Source organism: Marmota marmota, unplaced genomic scaffold, assembly GCF_001458135.2.
Source record: "Marmota marmota marmota unplaced genomic scaffold, marMar, whole genome shotgun sequence".
In the NCBI taxonomy this organism is placed as follows: domain Eukaryota; kingdom Metazoa; phylum Chordata; class Mammalia; order Rodentia; family Sciuridae; genus Marmota; species Marmota marmota.
The window spans coordinates 42304222-42322242 of NW_026000082.1; the positions used below are offsets into that span (position 1 = coordinate 42304222).

Genomic DNA, 18021 nt, shown 5'->3' on the forward strand with positions numbered 1-18021 from the left:
TTGAGTTCAGCCCTCCCCTGCATCAGAAGCCTCACAGGTGTCTTGACCAGACAAATTAATTCTACTAAAAAATGTATTTATAGCTGGGCATGGTGGTGCACACCTGTAATCCCAGCAACTTGGGATGCTAAGGCAGGAGGATCACAAGTTCAAGGCTGGCCTTAGCAACTTGGTGAGACCCTGTCTCAAAACAAAAAATTAAAAAGACTTCGGGATGTGACTCAGTGGTAAAGCACCGCTGGATTCAGTCCCCAGTAACCTGCCCCTACCCAAAGAAGAATATTTACACATCAGAGACTTCATTAAGATGAAGAAGCCTAGATAAATCTCAGACTTTGATGAGAGCTCAGACTTCAGAGGGGAACAGAGATCCTGTAGTTATAGGAAGCATAAGAATGCTTTACCCAGAAAGCTGCCCTAACAGCCACTCCAAAGGAGAAACCACAGATGCCCTGAAGTTTGGAAAACCCTTAATCTGAGCTCAAACTTGATCACCCACAGGAGTGATATAAGTAGGAAACCTTGCACATGCATTGAGTATGGGAGAACTTTCTAGCACTGTTCAGTCCTCATTGCAAGAGAATTGACACCAGAGGACAACTTTTTAAATACCTTCAGTGTCATCAGAGCTTCAGACTGTTTGTTCATCTCATTGGACACCGGAAAACCAACCTGGAGAGAAACCCATCAAGTGTGGAAAGAAGCTTCTAACAAAACTCTGACTTTCTTACCCATCAGAGAAGCCATACTAGTGAAAAACTGTATATTTGTCTTGAGTGTGGCAAAAGATTTACCACGGAGCCACATCCCGGCCCTTTTTATTTTTTATGTTGAGTCAAACTTGTGATCCTCCTGCCTCAGGCTCCCAAGTTGCTAGGATTACAGGTGTACACAACCATGCCTTGCCAAAGTATATTTTTGACTGTCAATAAATAAATTCATTAAGAGGTAGAATTGGTAGCAGTCTTCTTAAATAGACAAAAGTTGTCAAATATGTAACAACTAAAAATCCTTAGCAAAATTCAAAGAAATGGAAATTGTGCAAGCCACATTTTCTGACCATAATACAATAAAATTAAGAATTCATATTTAAAAACAAAATCCCAACTGCCTAGAATTTACAACATATTCTTTCAAGTAACTATTTGATTAAGGGAAAAAATTTAAAATGTTTCCAAGTACTTAGAAAATAAAAACATTGCAAATCAAATCTTATAGTATGTGGCTACAACTAGAAAAAAAAAATTAAATGATTGGGTTCACTTCCAATTATAGGATAGTAGCTCTCATCACACTAACTCCAAATAACAACTATGTACTGCACAAAATAGCAGAAACAGCTACCAGGAGGACTGGAAAGTGACCAGCAGTGGGCACTCAAAAGGTAGGGAGCTGACCGTTGGAAGAATGCAGTGGGCCCAAGAGTGGGGAGTGTGAGGACTAAAACTAGAACGGAAAACAAATTCAGTAGCTTGACAACCAGAGGACATTTCACCACAACTGGAGAATGGAGAAATCCTAAAAAGAGGAAAACCATGGAGAAGGAGCCCCAGATTTTCTTCATGAACTCTGCCCAGATCTTGATTCGGTCATATTAATTATCTGTTAAAACAATAAAATATATATGTGTGTGTGTGTGTGCGCACGCGAGCGCGTATCAGGAAAACAATACATATCTCTTATAGCTATTTTTCACAAGATATAGCACATAATTCAAACTGTACAAAGAAACAGTGAAACATGACTCATATTTAAGAAAAAGATAATGGGTGGTGACTTGGGGACTGAATGTTTGTCTCCCAAAATCACATACTGGGACTGGGGACATAGCTCAGTTGGTAGGGTGCTTGCCTCTCATGCACAAGGCCCTGGGTTTGATCCCCAGCGCCAAAAAAAGAAAAAAAAATCGCATACTAAAGCCCTGCACCCCAATGTGAGTGATTGGAGATGAACTATTTGAGAGGTGACTAGGGCTTGATGAGGCTGTAAAGATGGAGCCCTTAAGATTGGCGCCCTTGTAAGAAGAGATGTAAGAGAGAGATTTCTTATCTCTCCAAGCACACACTGAGGAAAGGCCATCTGCAAGCCAGGAAGATGTCCTTATGAGAAGCTGACTGTGGCATACCTTGATCTCAGACTTCAGCCCCAAAAACTACAAAAAAGAAGTGTTTGTTGCTTAAGCCACCCAGTCTAGGGACCCAGTTGTTGAACTTAGCAAACAAGAATTGTATAATTAGGCTAAAAAAAAAAAAAGGCTCATAATGAGATGGGAGATCTCAGCAGAGAAATGGAACTATTGAAAAGGCCAAATAGAAAATCCAGAACTAAAACAATACAGTACCTGAAGTAGAAAATTCTCTGGTTGGCATTAGTAGCAGATTGTAAATCTCAGTAGGGAGATTTACTGAACTTGCAAATAAATAGAAATTATTCAATCCTAAGAGGAAGAAAGACTTTAAAAAGAAAAGCACCTCAGCGGTCTATAGAACAGTGTTAAAGAGTCACAAACATGTAACTGGAGTTCCAGAAATAATAGAGAAGAATGGGCAATTGATAGCTAGAACTTCCCAAGCTTACAAAAGACACAATTTATATATTAAGAAGCTTAGTTAATCCCAAACAGGGTAAATAGAAAACTGCACCCAGATCCGTGATATCCAAATTGCTGAAGACCAAAACTTAAGAGAAAATCTTGAAAGAACGAGAGAAAAATATCACATTGCATTCAGGGAAATAAGATTAACAGTTGCTGACTTCTTATCAGATTCTCTAGAAGCCAAAAGACAGTGACGTGGCATCTCCCAAGTGCTAAAAGAGAAATAGCCAGAAATTTGTCTTCAATGGGAGTAGGAATGATAGTAGAATGAATCAGACATTATTACCATATGTGCGTATATAATTACATGACCTGTGTAACTCTACATCATGTGCCACCAAAAGAATGAGTAGCTGTACTCTACTTATGTATGATGTGTTAAAATTCATTCTACTGTCATGTATAACTAATTAGAATAAATTTTTTAAAAAAGATCCTTCAAGGGGCTGGGGATGTGGCTCAAGTGGTAGCACGCTCGCCTGGCATGCGTGCGGCCCTGGGTTCGATCCTCAGCACCACATACAAAGATGTTGTGTCCGCCACGGGAAAAAAAAAAAAAAAGATCCTTCAAAATGAAAAAATGAAGACAGTTTCAAATAAACAAAAAGTGAAAGATTTCAGAACCAGAAGACCTACCCTCCATAAAACATAGGAGGAGGGCTGCGGTTGTGGCTCAGTGGTAGGGCACTCACCTAGCATGTGTGAGACCCTGGGATCTATTCTCAGCACCTTGTAAAAATAAATAAAATAAAGGTATTGTGTCCATCTACAACTAAAAAATATATTTTAAAAAAACATAGGAGGAGATTTATTCAAACTGAAGAAAAATAATACAGGTAGAAATTCAAGTATGAAGAACACCAAATGTAATAAATATATAGATAAACACAATGGATTTTATTAAAATTGATGGTGACTAAAAACAAAATTATAACATATAACAGATATAATGCATATGACATAGTTTAAGGGCTGGAAACAGGAAGTAAATTGAGCCTATAAAGTAGAAGAGTTCTTAACATTATATGGAGTGGTACAGTATTATAAATACACTGAAAAGTAAGGAAATTAAAGTTCATTTCTAAAAATATTTAATCTAAAAATATTTCCTTAAAAGAAGACAGAAGGGGTGCTGGGATTGTAGCTCAGTGATACCTCGCATGTGTGAGGTTTGATCCTCAGCACCACATAAAAATAAATAAATAGATAGATAGATAGATAGATAGATAGAAAAAAGAGAAGAAGAAGAAAGCAGAAGGCTGGGTGCAGTGGCGCACCCCTATTATCCCAGGTACTTGGAAGGCTGAGGCAGGAGCATCACAAGTTCAAGGCCAACCTGGGCATCCTGTCTCAAAGTAAAATACAAAAAGGGTCTGGGCTGTAGCTGGGGTACAGCACCTCTGGGTTTGATCCAAAAAAAAATTGAAAGATAAAACTATGAAAATATTTTTGTCTGATCTGAGAAGGTCAAATGAATGATAAATATATCCAAGTATCTCAGATCATGTTATGACCAGGTAGGGAGTTTTGAACTTTCATAAGTACAACTGAGGTTTTTCTATTGTCAGATGTGGTCCCATGGTATTGGATGCTTTAATCAAGATTAAGAATGAAATCGATTCTACCTTGACCTTCCGAAGGTCATGCAGAGAAGGTAAGCATTTAATTCCCGTTAGGCCCCGACATTTATGTTCTGGCTCTCCCGAGAGGTTTGGGCCGACATGAAGCAATGGAGACATCCCGGAAACAGTTGCTGCTCTGCCGTATGACCTTGCTGCATGTCACCTTTCCTTTTCTCGTGTAACTGAATTGAAATTTAGACCCTGGGGCAGGTTCCAGTTCCTGAGTTCGCTTTCCCTCAGGAACTTTCTGTCGCATGGTCTCTGTTAGCTGCACACGCCTCAGGGATGAGGGGGCATGTGTTACTGGCCACACGCACTGCCGAGCTCACTGCTGCTTAGGGAGTGGTGGCGGGCTTCCTGCTGACGCCTGTGCACACCTGCGCTTGTCTCCCAGGGTGATGCACGTCCTCTTAGCTGCCATCATTTTGTGTGCACAGTAGGCATGTGTGGGAGGCCAACCTTACATGTGACTGAGTTACACTCCCCCGCTGGGTGCTGAGGCTCTCAGTTGCAGAAATGTGGCACCCTTCTTGGGTGCGAGGGTCGGTGTCTTGCTACAGCCCCATGGGTGAAGCTACGCTCACCTGTTCCTTTGTAATATAACCCCTTGCCACGTTTAGGATAGAATCTTCCATGGAAGTGCCTTGTGTGTGTGTCCCCTTCTCTTACTGTGCCCTTGGGTGTGGCCTACCCAGGTGTCAGTCAACCTGCTGACAGTGGACATCATGAAGATACTCAGCCCCCTGAAACCTGACCCCTTGCCTCATTTGAACAGCTTCTCCTCGATAAAAGGGGTCAGCGCGAGCTCTAGCTCTCTCTCTTCCTGCGGACCCTTAAGGTCAGAAGAGCCGTCACAGTGACCACAAAGAAAAAGGTATTTGTGTCTCTTGGTGGTTATTTCATGCAGCCCAGTTAGCCCAGTTTGACTGGAGTGACCCCTGAGCATTTTAGTCGCGAGAATAGAAGCCCGGCAGGCATGCTCTAGATTGTTGGGGCAGCGTCTCCCTTGGTCTGGTGACTTGTACTGCTGGTGCCATGGGAGCTATTGAGACAGTGGGAACACCAGCATTTCCTACTTTAAAATGGCTATATGTTTATTTTATATATTACAAAAATATAATTACTAGTGATAGTATAATAGGCATACAAATGTGGATTTTTTTAAAAGTAAAACTTGAAATGACTCAAAGAGAACTAAAAGGGTTCTCAGATGTGACCAGAATTACACACGGTGCTGTGAAGACTGGCCCTGGTGAACACGGGCCAGGCTGTGAGCCAGCTGTTCTGTGCACTTTAGGTGACACAAAGAGAGAGTGTTGCTGTTTACCCTGACAGACAGATGAGGTGAAGGGACTTCTCTGAGGATACACAGGAGTCAGCCAAGGCCATCAGACCCCAGTCTGCACTCGGGTGCTCACTGGGTACATTAGTCAGTTTTTGTTGCTGTAATGAAGTATTTGAGAAAAACAGCTTAAAGGAAAAAGGATGAAATCCTTGTTGGCTTACGTTTTCAGTCCGTGTCATCTCGCTCCACTGTTTCTGAGCCTGTGGCGAGGCCGACATCACAGTGGAAGGTAGTGGCAGAGGAAATCACCCACCTCGTGGCGGTGGGAAGTGAGAGACAGCGGCTAGAGCCCTTGTGCCCCACAGTCCCCGGAGCCCCACCTCTGAACACTTCTTCCCTGGAGACCAGACCTCCAACACGTGGGCCTTGGGGGTGCGTTCCAGATCCCAAATCCGGGCTTGGAAAGCGGGAGGCAGCTAGTTCCCAGCACTTGCCACCACTGTGCTGCTTGTCGTGTGGCCGTGAGGGTGAGCCTTCACCTTGAGATGACCAGGACAGTGTTGATCAGCTTCATGGACTCAAGGGCCTGAGCTAGCTCTCTTCCTAACATGACCTTCCCAACAGAAAAGGCCCGTATCAGTGTCACAGGAAATAAGTCCAGGCTAAGAGACCTCACTTGTCAAGGTCCTTGGTTGGCATGTGATTTTGTGTGTGGTGGGGACGGGGGGTTGAACCCAGGGACCCTCCATCACTGAGCCATATCCCCAGACCTTTTATTTTTTATTTTGAGACAGGGTCTCGCTAAGTTGCCCAGGCTGGCCTCGAACTTGTCTCCTGCCTCAGCCTCCTGAGTAGCTGGGATTGTGGGCGTGCACCTCCGGGCCTGGCTCGGCATCTTATTTTGCTTTGCTTTGCTTTGCTTTGCTTCAGCTCGTTCTGCTTCTCCTTGAAAAGTGAGTGTTCAGTCAGTACGCGGGGTAGAGCTCAGAGCCACCACTGTGCTGCCTGTTGTGGCACAGAGAGTGGGCGCGCGCTCTCGGTGATCTGTGGCGAGGCCTCAGCTTTGAGATGACCAAGACCGTGTCGATGAGCTTTGGGCACTGCATCTGTTAGAATTTAAGTTTGGGCCTTAAAAAAAAAAAAAGAAAAAGAAAAGAAGGCGGCCAGTTTTTCTCTGAAGATACATGACTCTTGGGCTGGATTGTCGCTCAGTGATAGAGCATTTGCCTGGCACAGAGCCCCGGGGCTCAGTAAGGGGGGCACGACTAGCATGGAGCTGAGGTTGATATGGGAACTGCACGGGGCCAGGAGCACCCCGGGTCCCTCTGACCCTCTACAGAGCCATCCTCACTGTGTGGCTTCTAACCTCAAGGTTGCCACAAAATGGTTTTGGGAGCTTCAGCCATGAAATCCACCTTCTAGACAGGAAGGAGGAGGAAAGAGGAAAGGCAAGAGATGTCCCATGTCGGTGCTGCTCCCAGTGGTAGAGCAGTGACGGCCCAGGAGAAAGGAGCTGGCGCGGGCCTGAGTCTGGGTCTTCCCCTCAGGTATCTGTGGCTCCTGTGCCATGAACATCAACGGAGGCAACACGCTCGCCTGCACCCACAGGATCGACACCGACCTCAACAAGGTCTCAAAAATCTACCCCCTCCCGCACATGTACGTGATCAAGGACCTCGTTCCCGTGAGTGGCCGCAGCTCCTTCCTGGGTTTGCAGGGGTGGTGTCGATGTGAGTGGTGCGATCACTTGTTCAGAGCAGCTGTTTTCCAGTTTTTATAGCTACTTTCCAATCAGTCCAGGTAGAGCTGGGTGGGGCTGTATTCCTGTTATGGCAGGAAGACCACCATGTCCCCAAGAGCATTGGGAAACCTCCCAGGTCTGACAACAGTGTGGCCTGTTCAAGTTTAATTAATGAATTTAAATGGCAAAAGATAAATACCTAGAAAATCCTCTAGCAGCTCATTTGGTAAGGATTGTTTGGGAATAATAGGGCATAGGTCCCAGAAATGCAGGATTTGGCCATAACTACAAAGAATTTGGGTGGGAAATGCCAGCTGGGAAAGCAACAGTTGTTTGAATTTTACTCCTGCTCCCACCGTCCCGCCCACCCATTTGGCCTTTGGGCCTTTGCTGGCTGTTTGCAAGGGCGGACAGGGAAGGAAAGGACCTTGGCAAATCCTCAGAAAGGCAAGGGACAGATTTTCTAACTGTGCTTACACTGTGACACTGTTAGTTTGCTTTTTGTCACTGAACCAAGTACCTGAAAAAAACAATTTAAAGGAAGAAAGGTCTATCTTGCTCACTCGGTCACTCTGTGGCTGGCCTGATGTGAGGCAGAACATCATAGCAAAAGCCCATGGTAACGCTGGCGCGGTAGCGCACACCTGTCATCCAGCGGCTCTCGAGGCCAAGGCAGGAAGATCAGCAAAAGTGAGGCACTAAGCAACTCAGTGGGACCCTGTCTCTAAATAAAATACAGAATAGGCCTGGGGAAGGGGCTCAGTGGTCGAGTGCCCCTGAGTTCAATCCCTGGTTACACCCCCACCCCCCACCGCCAAAATAGCATGATAGAGCAGAGCTGCTCAGCTCAGGGCAGCTAGGAAGCAGAGAGAGCAGTTAGAGCTCTCATGATCCAGTCACTTCCTAAGACCCCACCTCTCAACATTGCTGTGCTGGGGACCAAGCTTTCAACATGACTCTTTGAGGGACACTTCATAGCCAGACCGTAATAGTGACCATTTCTCCTTTTGTGACCTTTGTATATGTTGGTGTCCAGGAAGAGCCTGACTTCTGCTGTCTATTACAGAAAAATAAGTGGTGTCCAAGAAGCACAGCGAGGGGGAAACTAAGAAGTGATGGTGTCATCTGACCCTTTTCTTCTTCCTCCCCCTTAACCTCAGGATTTGAGCAACTTCTATGCACAGTACAAGTCCATCGAGCCCTACTTGAAGAAGAAGGATGAGTCCCAGGAGGGCAAGCAGCAGTACCTGCAGTCCATAGAAGATCGTGAGAAACTGGTCATTGGTTCCTGCTAATTGTCTTGATTCAGGGGGTTCATTGCAGAGATGTTTGTGTGACTTGGGGGAGTAACAGGGGACGATGCAAACCATTTAGCGTATTGTGGAAAGAAAATTTAAGGGCATCTGGCCCAAGTGTTGAAAGTCCTTCTCTAAGGGCCCATGTGAGCCTGTGAAGGCCCAGAGTGAATTGAAGAGCTGTCAGGCCCATGCCCTGCCCCTAGGGTAGGTGGCCAGACATTTGTCTTTTTTCAGCCAATGTATTAAGTGGCTTGAGCCAGACATGGTGACACACCTCTGTAATCTCAGTGACTTGGAAGCTGAGACAGAAGGATCACAAGTTCAAGGCCAGGCTCACCAACTTAGTGAGGTCGGAAGCAACTTGGCAAGACCCTATCTCAAAACAAAAAATAAAAAGGAATGGCGATGTGTCTCAGTGGTAGAGTGCCCCTGGGTTCATTCCCCAGTACCCAAAAAAAAAAAAAAGTGCCTGGTGTTTATAAGTTAATAGCTGAAGCAGGGCTGAGGTCTCACTGTGAGGAAATATATCCCATATGCCTGGTTGCAGTCTTACTGTCACCACCAACTTACAGGTGCAGCTAAACGTTAAGGGCAGAAGTGGAATTAGCGCCCTCGGTTCTTTCCTAACCCCAACTCGGGTGGTGGGCCGTGGGCTCTGGCTACTGTTCCTGCAGACAGCCTAAAAATTTTAAACAGGAGAAGCTTTCAGTCTCTTCTTCTGTGCTTTTGCCCCTGTCAGAATTCTTCTGATTTGCACGTTCACTGCCTACATCTTAGTGGAGAGGTGGGGTGGGAAGGGGACAGATAGAAACAGCCCCAGCTGCAGGGGACTGAGGCCACAGACTGCCTCACAGTCGCTGCTCTGAACAATCCTCCCATTTCCCTAGGAGAATGACGTACGTGCCTCTGTTTAGCAGAGCAACACATCTCAAGAACAGGGCCTTATTCCTTTCTGGGTCTCTAGACCCTGGTGCACAGTGTTTTATTAATGAGTATTAGTTGTATAAGCCAGGCATGGTGGTAGCACAGCCTGTAAGCCCAGCTACTCAGGAGGCTGAGGCAGGAGGATCACAAGTTCAAGGCCAGCCAGCCTCAGCAACTTAGCAAAGCTGTTTCAAAATAAAAAAGGCTAGGGCTTGGGGACACAGCTCCGTTGGTAGAGGGCTTGCCTTGCATGCACAAGGCCCTGGGTTTAGTCCCCAGCACCACAAAAAAATAAACTAAAATAAAAAAGGGCTGGTGTTGTAGCTTAGTGACAGAGCACTCCTGGGTTCAATCCTTAGTACCACCAAAAAAAAAAAAAGGCAAAAAGCTGGGTGGAGGGACACACGCCTGTAATACCAGCCACTCTGGAAGCTGAGGCGAAGGATCAGAAGTCCAAGCCTGGGCAGCTAGGGAGACCTTGTCTCAAAACAAAAGAGGGCTGGGATTGTGACGCAGTCACAGAGTACTTGTCCAGCAAGCACAAGGTCCTCAGTTCCATCCCCAGGACCACAGTGGGGTAAAAAATTGTTCTAGGAATGAATAAATGAATTTCACCTTTCATGTCCACTCCTGAGAGTGCCTTGTTACTGGGGCACAGCTCTGTCCACTGCCACTTCTAACTGCCAGAGAGCCTTGCACTTCCCCCAGCCCCTCTCTCCCAACTAGTCATTTCATGTTCCCAGTTACATCAGCTCTGCTGAGGGTTTCACCAAATTATTGAGGCTGGCCTCAAATTTGCAGTCCTTCTGTCTCAGCTTCCCAAGTCATTAGAATTTCAGAGCCTGACACATACTAGGCAAGTGCATTACCACTAAGCTACATCCCCAGTCCTTTCTTAATTTCCTTTGAGTCTTGCTAAGTTACCCAGGCTGACCTTGAACTTTTTATCCTCCTGCCTCAGCCTCTAGATTACATAGAATTGCAGGTTCATACTATCGTGCCAGACTCACCTGTGTTCTTAAAAAATTCCTTATTGTGGACTGGGGTTGTAGCTCAGTTGGTGGAGCACTCGCCTAGCACGCATGAGACACTGGGTTCGATCCTTAGCACCACATAAAAAATAAAATAAAGGTATATGTCCATCTACTATAAAAAATATTTTTTAAAAAATCCTCGTCAGGGACTGAGGTTGTGGCTCAGTGGTAGAGCGCTTGCCTAGCATGTGTAAGGCACTGGGTTCAATCCTCAGCAAAATAAATAAATAAATAATAAATTAAATATCCATCAACAACTAAAACCAAAAAAAAATTTTTTTTTAATTCTTGTCGGCATTAATCCAACAGTTTTGTGCTACTCTAGGAGTAGGTACCTTGTGCTCTTCAGCCGTCCACCTCTGTTGAATGGTGAGATTGCTTCTAAACTTTTATTATAAATAAGGCTAGATTAATATCTTTATCCTTCAAAGTCTGCCCCAGATTTTCAGTAAATTCTTTTTACAGAGTTTTGCTTGGGTGGGTTCAAGAGTCTGACCCCGCCTGAGCTTAGCCTCTCTGACCTTAGCTTTCTGGAGCCCGGGGGCCAGCCTGCACCCATGCACCCTCCTGAGTCAGACATGACCACCACTGTCTCCCCTCCTGTCTGCTCTCACCTCAGTGTCAGTGTGTCCCTTTTGTTTTGCTGCTTTTAATCTATTTTGTTTCTAAAATTAGAAAGTGGCCTTTTAGAATTTCTTGGGCAGCTTGAGCCTGTGTGGCAGCTGATGCCACAAGAGAGCAGGGATGCCAGGGACAGAGCTCTGGGTTGCTCCTGGCTCTGCTGTGTGTGCCTGGCCGCAGGCCCCAGCTGCCTCGCCCAGCCTGGTTCTTACCTGTGAGTGGGAGTCCGCAGTCCCCGCCTCACAGGCACGCTGTGCTCCTCAGCTGGGCCCCAGGTAAAGCATGGAGCCCGTCAGGGTTGGCTGGAACTGAGGACGAGGTTGGTGCTCCCCTAGGATGCCCGTGGTCTCTGCCAGGCCAAGGGCAGAAGCGCGGCACTGTTTTAACTTCTGCACTTTCAACTTGATGCTAGCTAGGTGGTAAGTTTATTCAGGTCTTTGTTGATTTTTTATATCAGTGAAGGATTCTCGTTTAATAAAGGCTCAGTGTGCTCATACTTGAGATCCCTGGGCTCTAATCAAGCGGATGTTTGTATCTAATTACAAGGCCTTTTTATTTTAACCTGACAAATCTCTGCACACACTCCTTAGGTTTGCCAAGAACATTCACACCCCTTTGTTCATGCCCTGACCCCAACATCACACTTCATCACTAAAGACACAACGTCTTCTGCCACCAGGCTCTGACTGCCCTTTCTTCTCGTCACAGGACGGGCTCTATGAGTGCATCCTCTGTGCCTGCTGCAGCACCAGCTGCCCCAGCTACTGGTGGAATGGAGACAAGTACTTGGGGCCCGCAGTTCTTATGCAGGTGAGTACCCCTCCCCTGCCGTAGGAGAGAGCGAAAGTCAGACTTCTGGACACAGAAGAGGACAGGAGATTGTTGCGAGGCCACCATTCTGAGGGGTAGGATGGTGTCCATGGGCAGTCAGCACACAGGGTGATTGGCTTCGTGGGTCACTGGCTTTCAGTGACTCTTGGCCTCACGTTGACACGCCTTTACACCGAGCCACACTCATCGCCCGTTTTATAAAAGTTTTGAGACAGGGTCTCCCTAAATTGCCCAGTCTGGCCTTGAGTTTGCAGTCCTCCTGCCTCAGCCTCCTGAGTCACTGGGATTACAGGTGGGCACCACTGTGCCCAGCTCACAGACTCTTAACTCAAAAGATAATTTCATTTGCCCAGTGTGGTGGCACATACCTGTGATCCCAGCAACTCCAGAGGCTAAGGCAAAAGATCACAAGTTTGAGGGCAGCCTAAGCAAATTAGCAGGGCCCTAAGCAACTTAGTGAGCCCTGTCTCAGAAAAGGGCTGGGGATGTAGTTCAATGGTAAAGCACCCCTGGGTCAAATCCCCAGTATCATTCCTAGATCAAATAAGGTAGGTGAGGTTAGATTAGCTAAGTGGGTGAATGGGGCTGGGGACGCAGCTTAATGTTGGGCCACCCCTGGGTTCAATCCCAAGTAACTGAAGGGGGAAAAAAGACAAGTTCACATTTTTTATTTTCCTGCATAAAGAGCCATGCGTGGCTGCAAGAGCAGCATTGCCGCGGGGCCTGGGAAGCTCGTGTGGGCCGCTCGCACAAGAGCACCTGAGCTGCCGGGGACCTCGGAGCTCTCGGTGGTGCCACTGGAGCAGCCCAGGCTGATCAGAAAGGTAAAATTGGCTGATCCAATTTTACCTTTCTGATCTCTGGTTGCTGGGGTGGATATAGGAATTGAGAGAATCAACAAATGGGACAAATATTGTCTCTAGACAGGTCTGTTAAGTCATGGGTTTACTCAGTGACAGAGTCTGGCACAGCTGGGTGCTGTGAAGACAGATTAAAAGCATGTGCCACAGTCCCCACCCTCACTAATTACGATCTGGGTGGGACACTGTTGAGCAGCATGAAAAATAACGAGAAGAGCTGACGCCCAATAGCGTATAATTACCAGGGATGAAAGGCTCCTGGGGATCACCCAGCAAGGTGGGAAGAACTTGGGAGCCTTTCTTGAAAGATGGCAGGAATTAAAGAGTGCAGGGTCAAAGCATCTGGGCCCAGAGGAGCCCCTTCTTCTGCATGCCAAGGCCCTTGGGCCACCAGAGCGCTGCTCTGGCTTCTAAGGTGACAACTCCGCTGATCTTCCCCTGGCTTCCCAGGCCTATCGCTGGATGATCGACTCCAGAGATGACTTCACAGAGGAGCGCCTGGCCAAGCTGCAAGACCCCTTCTCCCTGTACCGCTGCCACACCATCATGAACTGCACAAGGACCTGTCCCAAGGTATGCGGCCGGTGCCTCTCAGCCCCCCTCAGGAGTAGCTGTGCGCATGCGCAGGCCATGGGCAGAGAGCAGACCTGGTCACTGGAGATGGAGAGGCTCCAGAGTGTCTGTGGCCTCAGCCAGAGAGTCCCTCCGGCACTTCCAGGAATAGGCTTTACTTATAGAGGACAAGGACCTTGGGGGAGTCGAGTGCTGTAGGGGTCCACAGGCAGGCACCTGCAGTCAGCTGACTTCAAGGATCCAGAGGTGGAAGCCATCAGAACAGGCAGCTGTGGGCACCAGTCCCTCCCCACCTCCCCTCCGGCTCCAGCCGGTCCCCCTCTACCCCGCAGAGCTCTCTGGCTCAGAGCTGTGGTTCTCTGGGCCTCGCCCCCTCTTCCTGCTGCCTTCGGCTCTCCCTAGCCTGGACTCCACCTCACCACGCACGCTTGGCCTCAGCCACCGCCTGTCCTCTCAGAGTTTCTGAAAGGGCTTCGCGTGGCCCAGCTTGGCTTCATGCAGCCCACATCAGACAGGGCAGCAGCTGTGATGGGCTGCCCTGTGATCCGCTGCCAGTGCTGGTCCTGTGGTTCCCAACACAGCTGCCCTAGAGCCAAGCCCGAGGGAAGAGCAGTTTCCCTCACAGTCACAGTGAGCCCAGAGACAGCCGCGGGGACACTCCAGGGCAGCCAGGGAGGGAGCTGTTAAAAGACTGCAGCCTGCCCGCCCTCGGACACACGTCCAGTTGGGCAATTTCCTTGTTTCTTGCCTGGAAACCACTGTGTTCCCAGCAGCCCCACCCGTGCCTCAGGCCTCTCTGAGCAAACATCAGGACAGCTGTGGGGCTGCAGCGAGGACAGGGCTCCAGCCATTGCCATGTCGCTTCCTTTCTTGTCACACTCACCTGAGGCGTTGGGGATTATTCCCTCTCCGTGTACAAAGTGTCTTTCTTCTTTTTCTCTTAAAATCTCCTTTCTTTTAAAATCTCCCCCCACCCACCCACCCACCTTCCTTTCTTCTTGCAACACTTTAATTTCGGGGTTAGAGTTAACCTAAATGAGAGGGCTCACCGGGCACGGAGGTCAGCCTGCGTCCCAGCAACTCGGGAGGCTGAGACAGAGGCTCACAAGTTTGAGGCCAGCCTCAGCAATTTAGTAAGGTCCTGTCTCAAAAAGGCGGGGAGCCAATTTCAACAGTGACGTGCCCCTGGGTTCAGTCCCCAGTGCCAACAAAATAAAAATGAGGAGGCCCTCCCCACCCCGGCAGGCCCTTGTCTAGTTTTCCACGTGCTTGCTATGTCCTTCCAACGTCTGCGAAGCTGGCCTTGGGGGGGGGGGGTTGTGCCTCCTGCAGAACAGAGGTCACAGCTGCAGGGCCGCACTTGAGGCAGGACCCTGGTGTTGGAGGTGTGTGAGGGTTAACGGCGCCTCCTGGGCTGTCACGTGCTCGCGCCTGCTGCTGCTGCTGCTGGTTCACTAACAATGGAAAGGACCTGAAAAGTTGTCTGGCTAATATTGACACTGGCCTGTGGTCTGAGAAGGGACACTGCCCTGGTGTCTTTGGGCTCTCAGTGAGCATGACTGTACCCTGTTGGCCCACTGGAGGGGCCTCCTGGGAGGACTCGGAGGAGCTTAGCCCAGAACGGGGCTTCTGGGAATCAGGCACTGGCCTTCCCTGACTCTGGGCCCACCAGGGAGGCGCCACCAGGGTCTCCAGGGTCCTCCCATCCTCCTCACCGACTTTGTTACTGATTTTCCTTCCTTTTTAAGGGTCTGAATCCAGGGAAGGCTATTGCTGAAATCAAGAAGATGATGGCGACCTACAAAGAGAAGAAAGCTGCGGTTTAGCCGTATCCCTGCTGAGCGCGGCTTCTGACCAGCTCAGAGCTGAATGTGGCTCATATCTAACTTGATTTCCTTTGAAGGTCTTGATTTTCCATGAATACGGCATGTATAATAAAAGTTATAAGAAATCAGTTCTGGTCTGCTTCATTAATGAAGATCCTGCTCCATTTAGGGGCCTTGGCCTGCTCCCCGCTCCAGAACTGAGCCAAGGGCCCCGTGGAGCGGTGGACGCTGCATCCGCAGCTGAAGCTCTGCCCTCCCTAGGACGAGTCCTCTGCCTCCTTTCCCCTCTGTCTCCCCCCTGCGAGGGTGAAAGGGAGTCGAGTGGCCTGCCTGGCCTTCTGGCATGAGAGGCCTGGCACTCTTGTGAGTGCCCGATGCCTGTCAGGAGGCACAGTGAGGTGGCGGAGCACAGCAGCCCCCGCCTGCAGCGTTCAGTACGAAGAGTATTGAAAACCAAATCCTGGTCAGCCTCTGGCGTTGGAAGGGAGGTTTGAGATTCCTCCAGAGCCAAGCAGCGACCACCCGAGCTGTGACGCGGTTAGTGCCACAGATGACCTCAAGGGAATGCCCACTGCAAACATCAGTTCCCCACACCGCTGCCAAGGCTCTGCGCTTAGACACCAGTCAGAGTGGGCACGGGAAACACTGCAAAGAGAAGGGAAAAGAAGCCCTTCCAGACTCCTGAGTCCCATGTCCCCTTTGACAGTTGATATTTCCTTCCAGGTTTTGTGTTGTTCAAATTTGTGGCAGATATAACACTCTCCCTTCAAAGGTAGAACGTGGGGGCCAGGCATGGTGGCACACACCTGTCATCCAGCAACTCGGGAGGTTGAGGCAGGAGGATGGCAAGCTCAAAGCCAGCCTCAGCAACTTAGTGAGACCCTGTCTCAAAAGGACTGGGGATGTAGTTCAGTGGTAGAGCACCCCTAAATTCAATCCCCAGGACCAAAAAGTTATTTTTTAAAGATCTGCAGGTGTAGCTCGGTGGTAGGGTGCCTGCCTAGCATGTTAAGGCCCTGGGTTTCATCCCTAGCACCTCAAAAATTAAATCTAACACTGGTCCACTTTTATGCTTGAATATAGCCCTCGCTTCTCTAAAACTGACATGTTTTGCCAGGCATAGTGGTACACACTTGTAATCCCAGTAGCTCTGGAGGCTGAGGCAGGAGGATCCGGAGTTCAAGGCTAGCTTCAGCAACTTAGCAAGGCCCTAAACAACTCAGTGGCCCTCGCCCCATCTATTTGGTTTTTTGGTTTGTTTCCAATTTCTTAAGCCCATTTCTGTCTACAAAACTAACATCTGCTGAGCTCTTAGAACACTTTATTTTATAGAATGAAGTGTTGCTGATTCCAGGGCCAGAAAAGCCAATTAAGATCCCTGAACCAGGGCTGGGGGGTAGGTCAGTGGTAGAGCGCTTGCCTAGCTTACATGGAGGCCATGGGTTCCATCCCCAGGATTAAAAACAGGGATTGAAATGAACTTGATTTTCTGCTTCACCAATTTCTTCCTGGGTTCTTGTCTAGCAAATTTGAAAAATAAAAGGGCTGGGGTCGGGGCTCAGCAGTAGAGCACTTGCCTAGCACGTGTGAGGCCCTGAGTTCGATCCTCAGCACCACATAAAAAATAAATAAAACAAAGGTATTGTGTCCAACTACAACTGAAAAAAAAAATTTAGATGCACGAACAATAACAGAAGGCAAGAGTGAACAAATTTATTAGTTTTTTTTTTTTTTTTTTTTCCCCAGTGTAGAAGAAGAGACCCAATTCCCTCAAAGCAAGGGAGGAACTGATAAGTTTTCCACCTAAATGTACTAACCTTGGGACACTGGGCTAATCATCCATCTTTCAGGTAGAGATACCGACCAAAATCCATGCAAAACAGGTATTAGAAAAGTGTTAAGGCTATTGGCTGGGTCCCTGACCCTGCAATTGACCTTTAAGCCCTTGGGTTTGAATTTTACCGTAATTTCTATAGATCTACCCCCACTTCCGTTTTCCCACTACTCCAGGACAAAGTTGGCTGGAAATGTTTCTCCAGGTAAACCCCATAGAGTGATTTGGAAAAAAAATTCCCATTAACTATTCCTACTTAGTGCCCCAAGAAAAGAAAAGATTTTGACACTTACTAATGGATATTCGGATAGTTCCTATTTTCCCTTTTCCAAATAACTCAAGGCTTATGGAGGGATGAGGCAGGAGGATCCTAAGTTCGAGGGCAGCTTCAGTAACTTAGCAAGGATCTATCAAAATAAAAATTAAAGAGAAGGAAGGGCAAAGGGGTAAAAAAGATGGGGGAATGAGATGGACATTACCCTAGGTACATGGATGGCACCAATGGTGTGGCACTACTTCATGTACAACCAGAGAAGGGAAAAATTCTGCTCCGTTTGTGTTCAATGAGTCGAAGAGCTTCCCACTGTCATGTATAACTGATTAGAACTAATAAAAAGAAAAAGGGAATTAAAAAATTAAAATAAAAATTAAAAAGGGCTGGGAATGTGGCTCAGTGGTAAAACAAACACCCCTGGGTTTGATCCCCAACACACAAAATAAATAAAACAATGAGTAACCCAGGGCTACTTTACTTTTTAAGCTGTAGCAGGAAGCCCAGGTCATGCCAGAAACTTCATGAGCCTGAGCCCGGTGACTTAGAAAATGTCTGACTCATGGAGAATGAATCTGAAAGCATTTCTGGCTTTAAGAGCACTAGTTGCAGGCATTGAAGAAGGTAAGGTCTAGGGGTAAAGACACACAGAGTTGTTTCCCGCCAACTAGAAGCCAAGGTCATAAATTAGAAAGGAGCATTGAT

At 47.7% G+C, this 18021-nt stretch overlaps 1 protein-coding gene across 1 annotated transcript in view; it reads left to right on the forward strand.

Annotated features, from left to right (window-relative positions):
* Positions 1–15339, forward strand: part of Sdhb (succinate dehydrogenase complex iron sulfur subunit B) — a 28470-nt gene extending 13131 nt beyond the window's left edge. The window contains exons 3-8 of the mRNA XM_015484808.2: positions 4165–4250; positions 7051–7187; positions 8405–8521; positions 11830–11931; positions 13263–13385; positions 15134–15339. Coding sequence (XP_015340294.2) covers positions 4165–4250; positions 7051–7187; positions 8405–8521; positions 11830–11931; positions 13263–13385; positions 15134–15211 — 643 coding nt within the window. The 3' untranslated portion in view covers positions 15212–15339. The remainder of the gene's footprint in view (positions 1–4164; positions 4251–7050; positions 7188–8404; positions 8522–11829; positions 11932–13262; positions 13386–15133) is intronic.
* The last annotated feature ends 2682 nt before the right edge of the window (positions 15340–18021 follow it).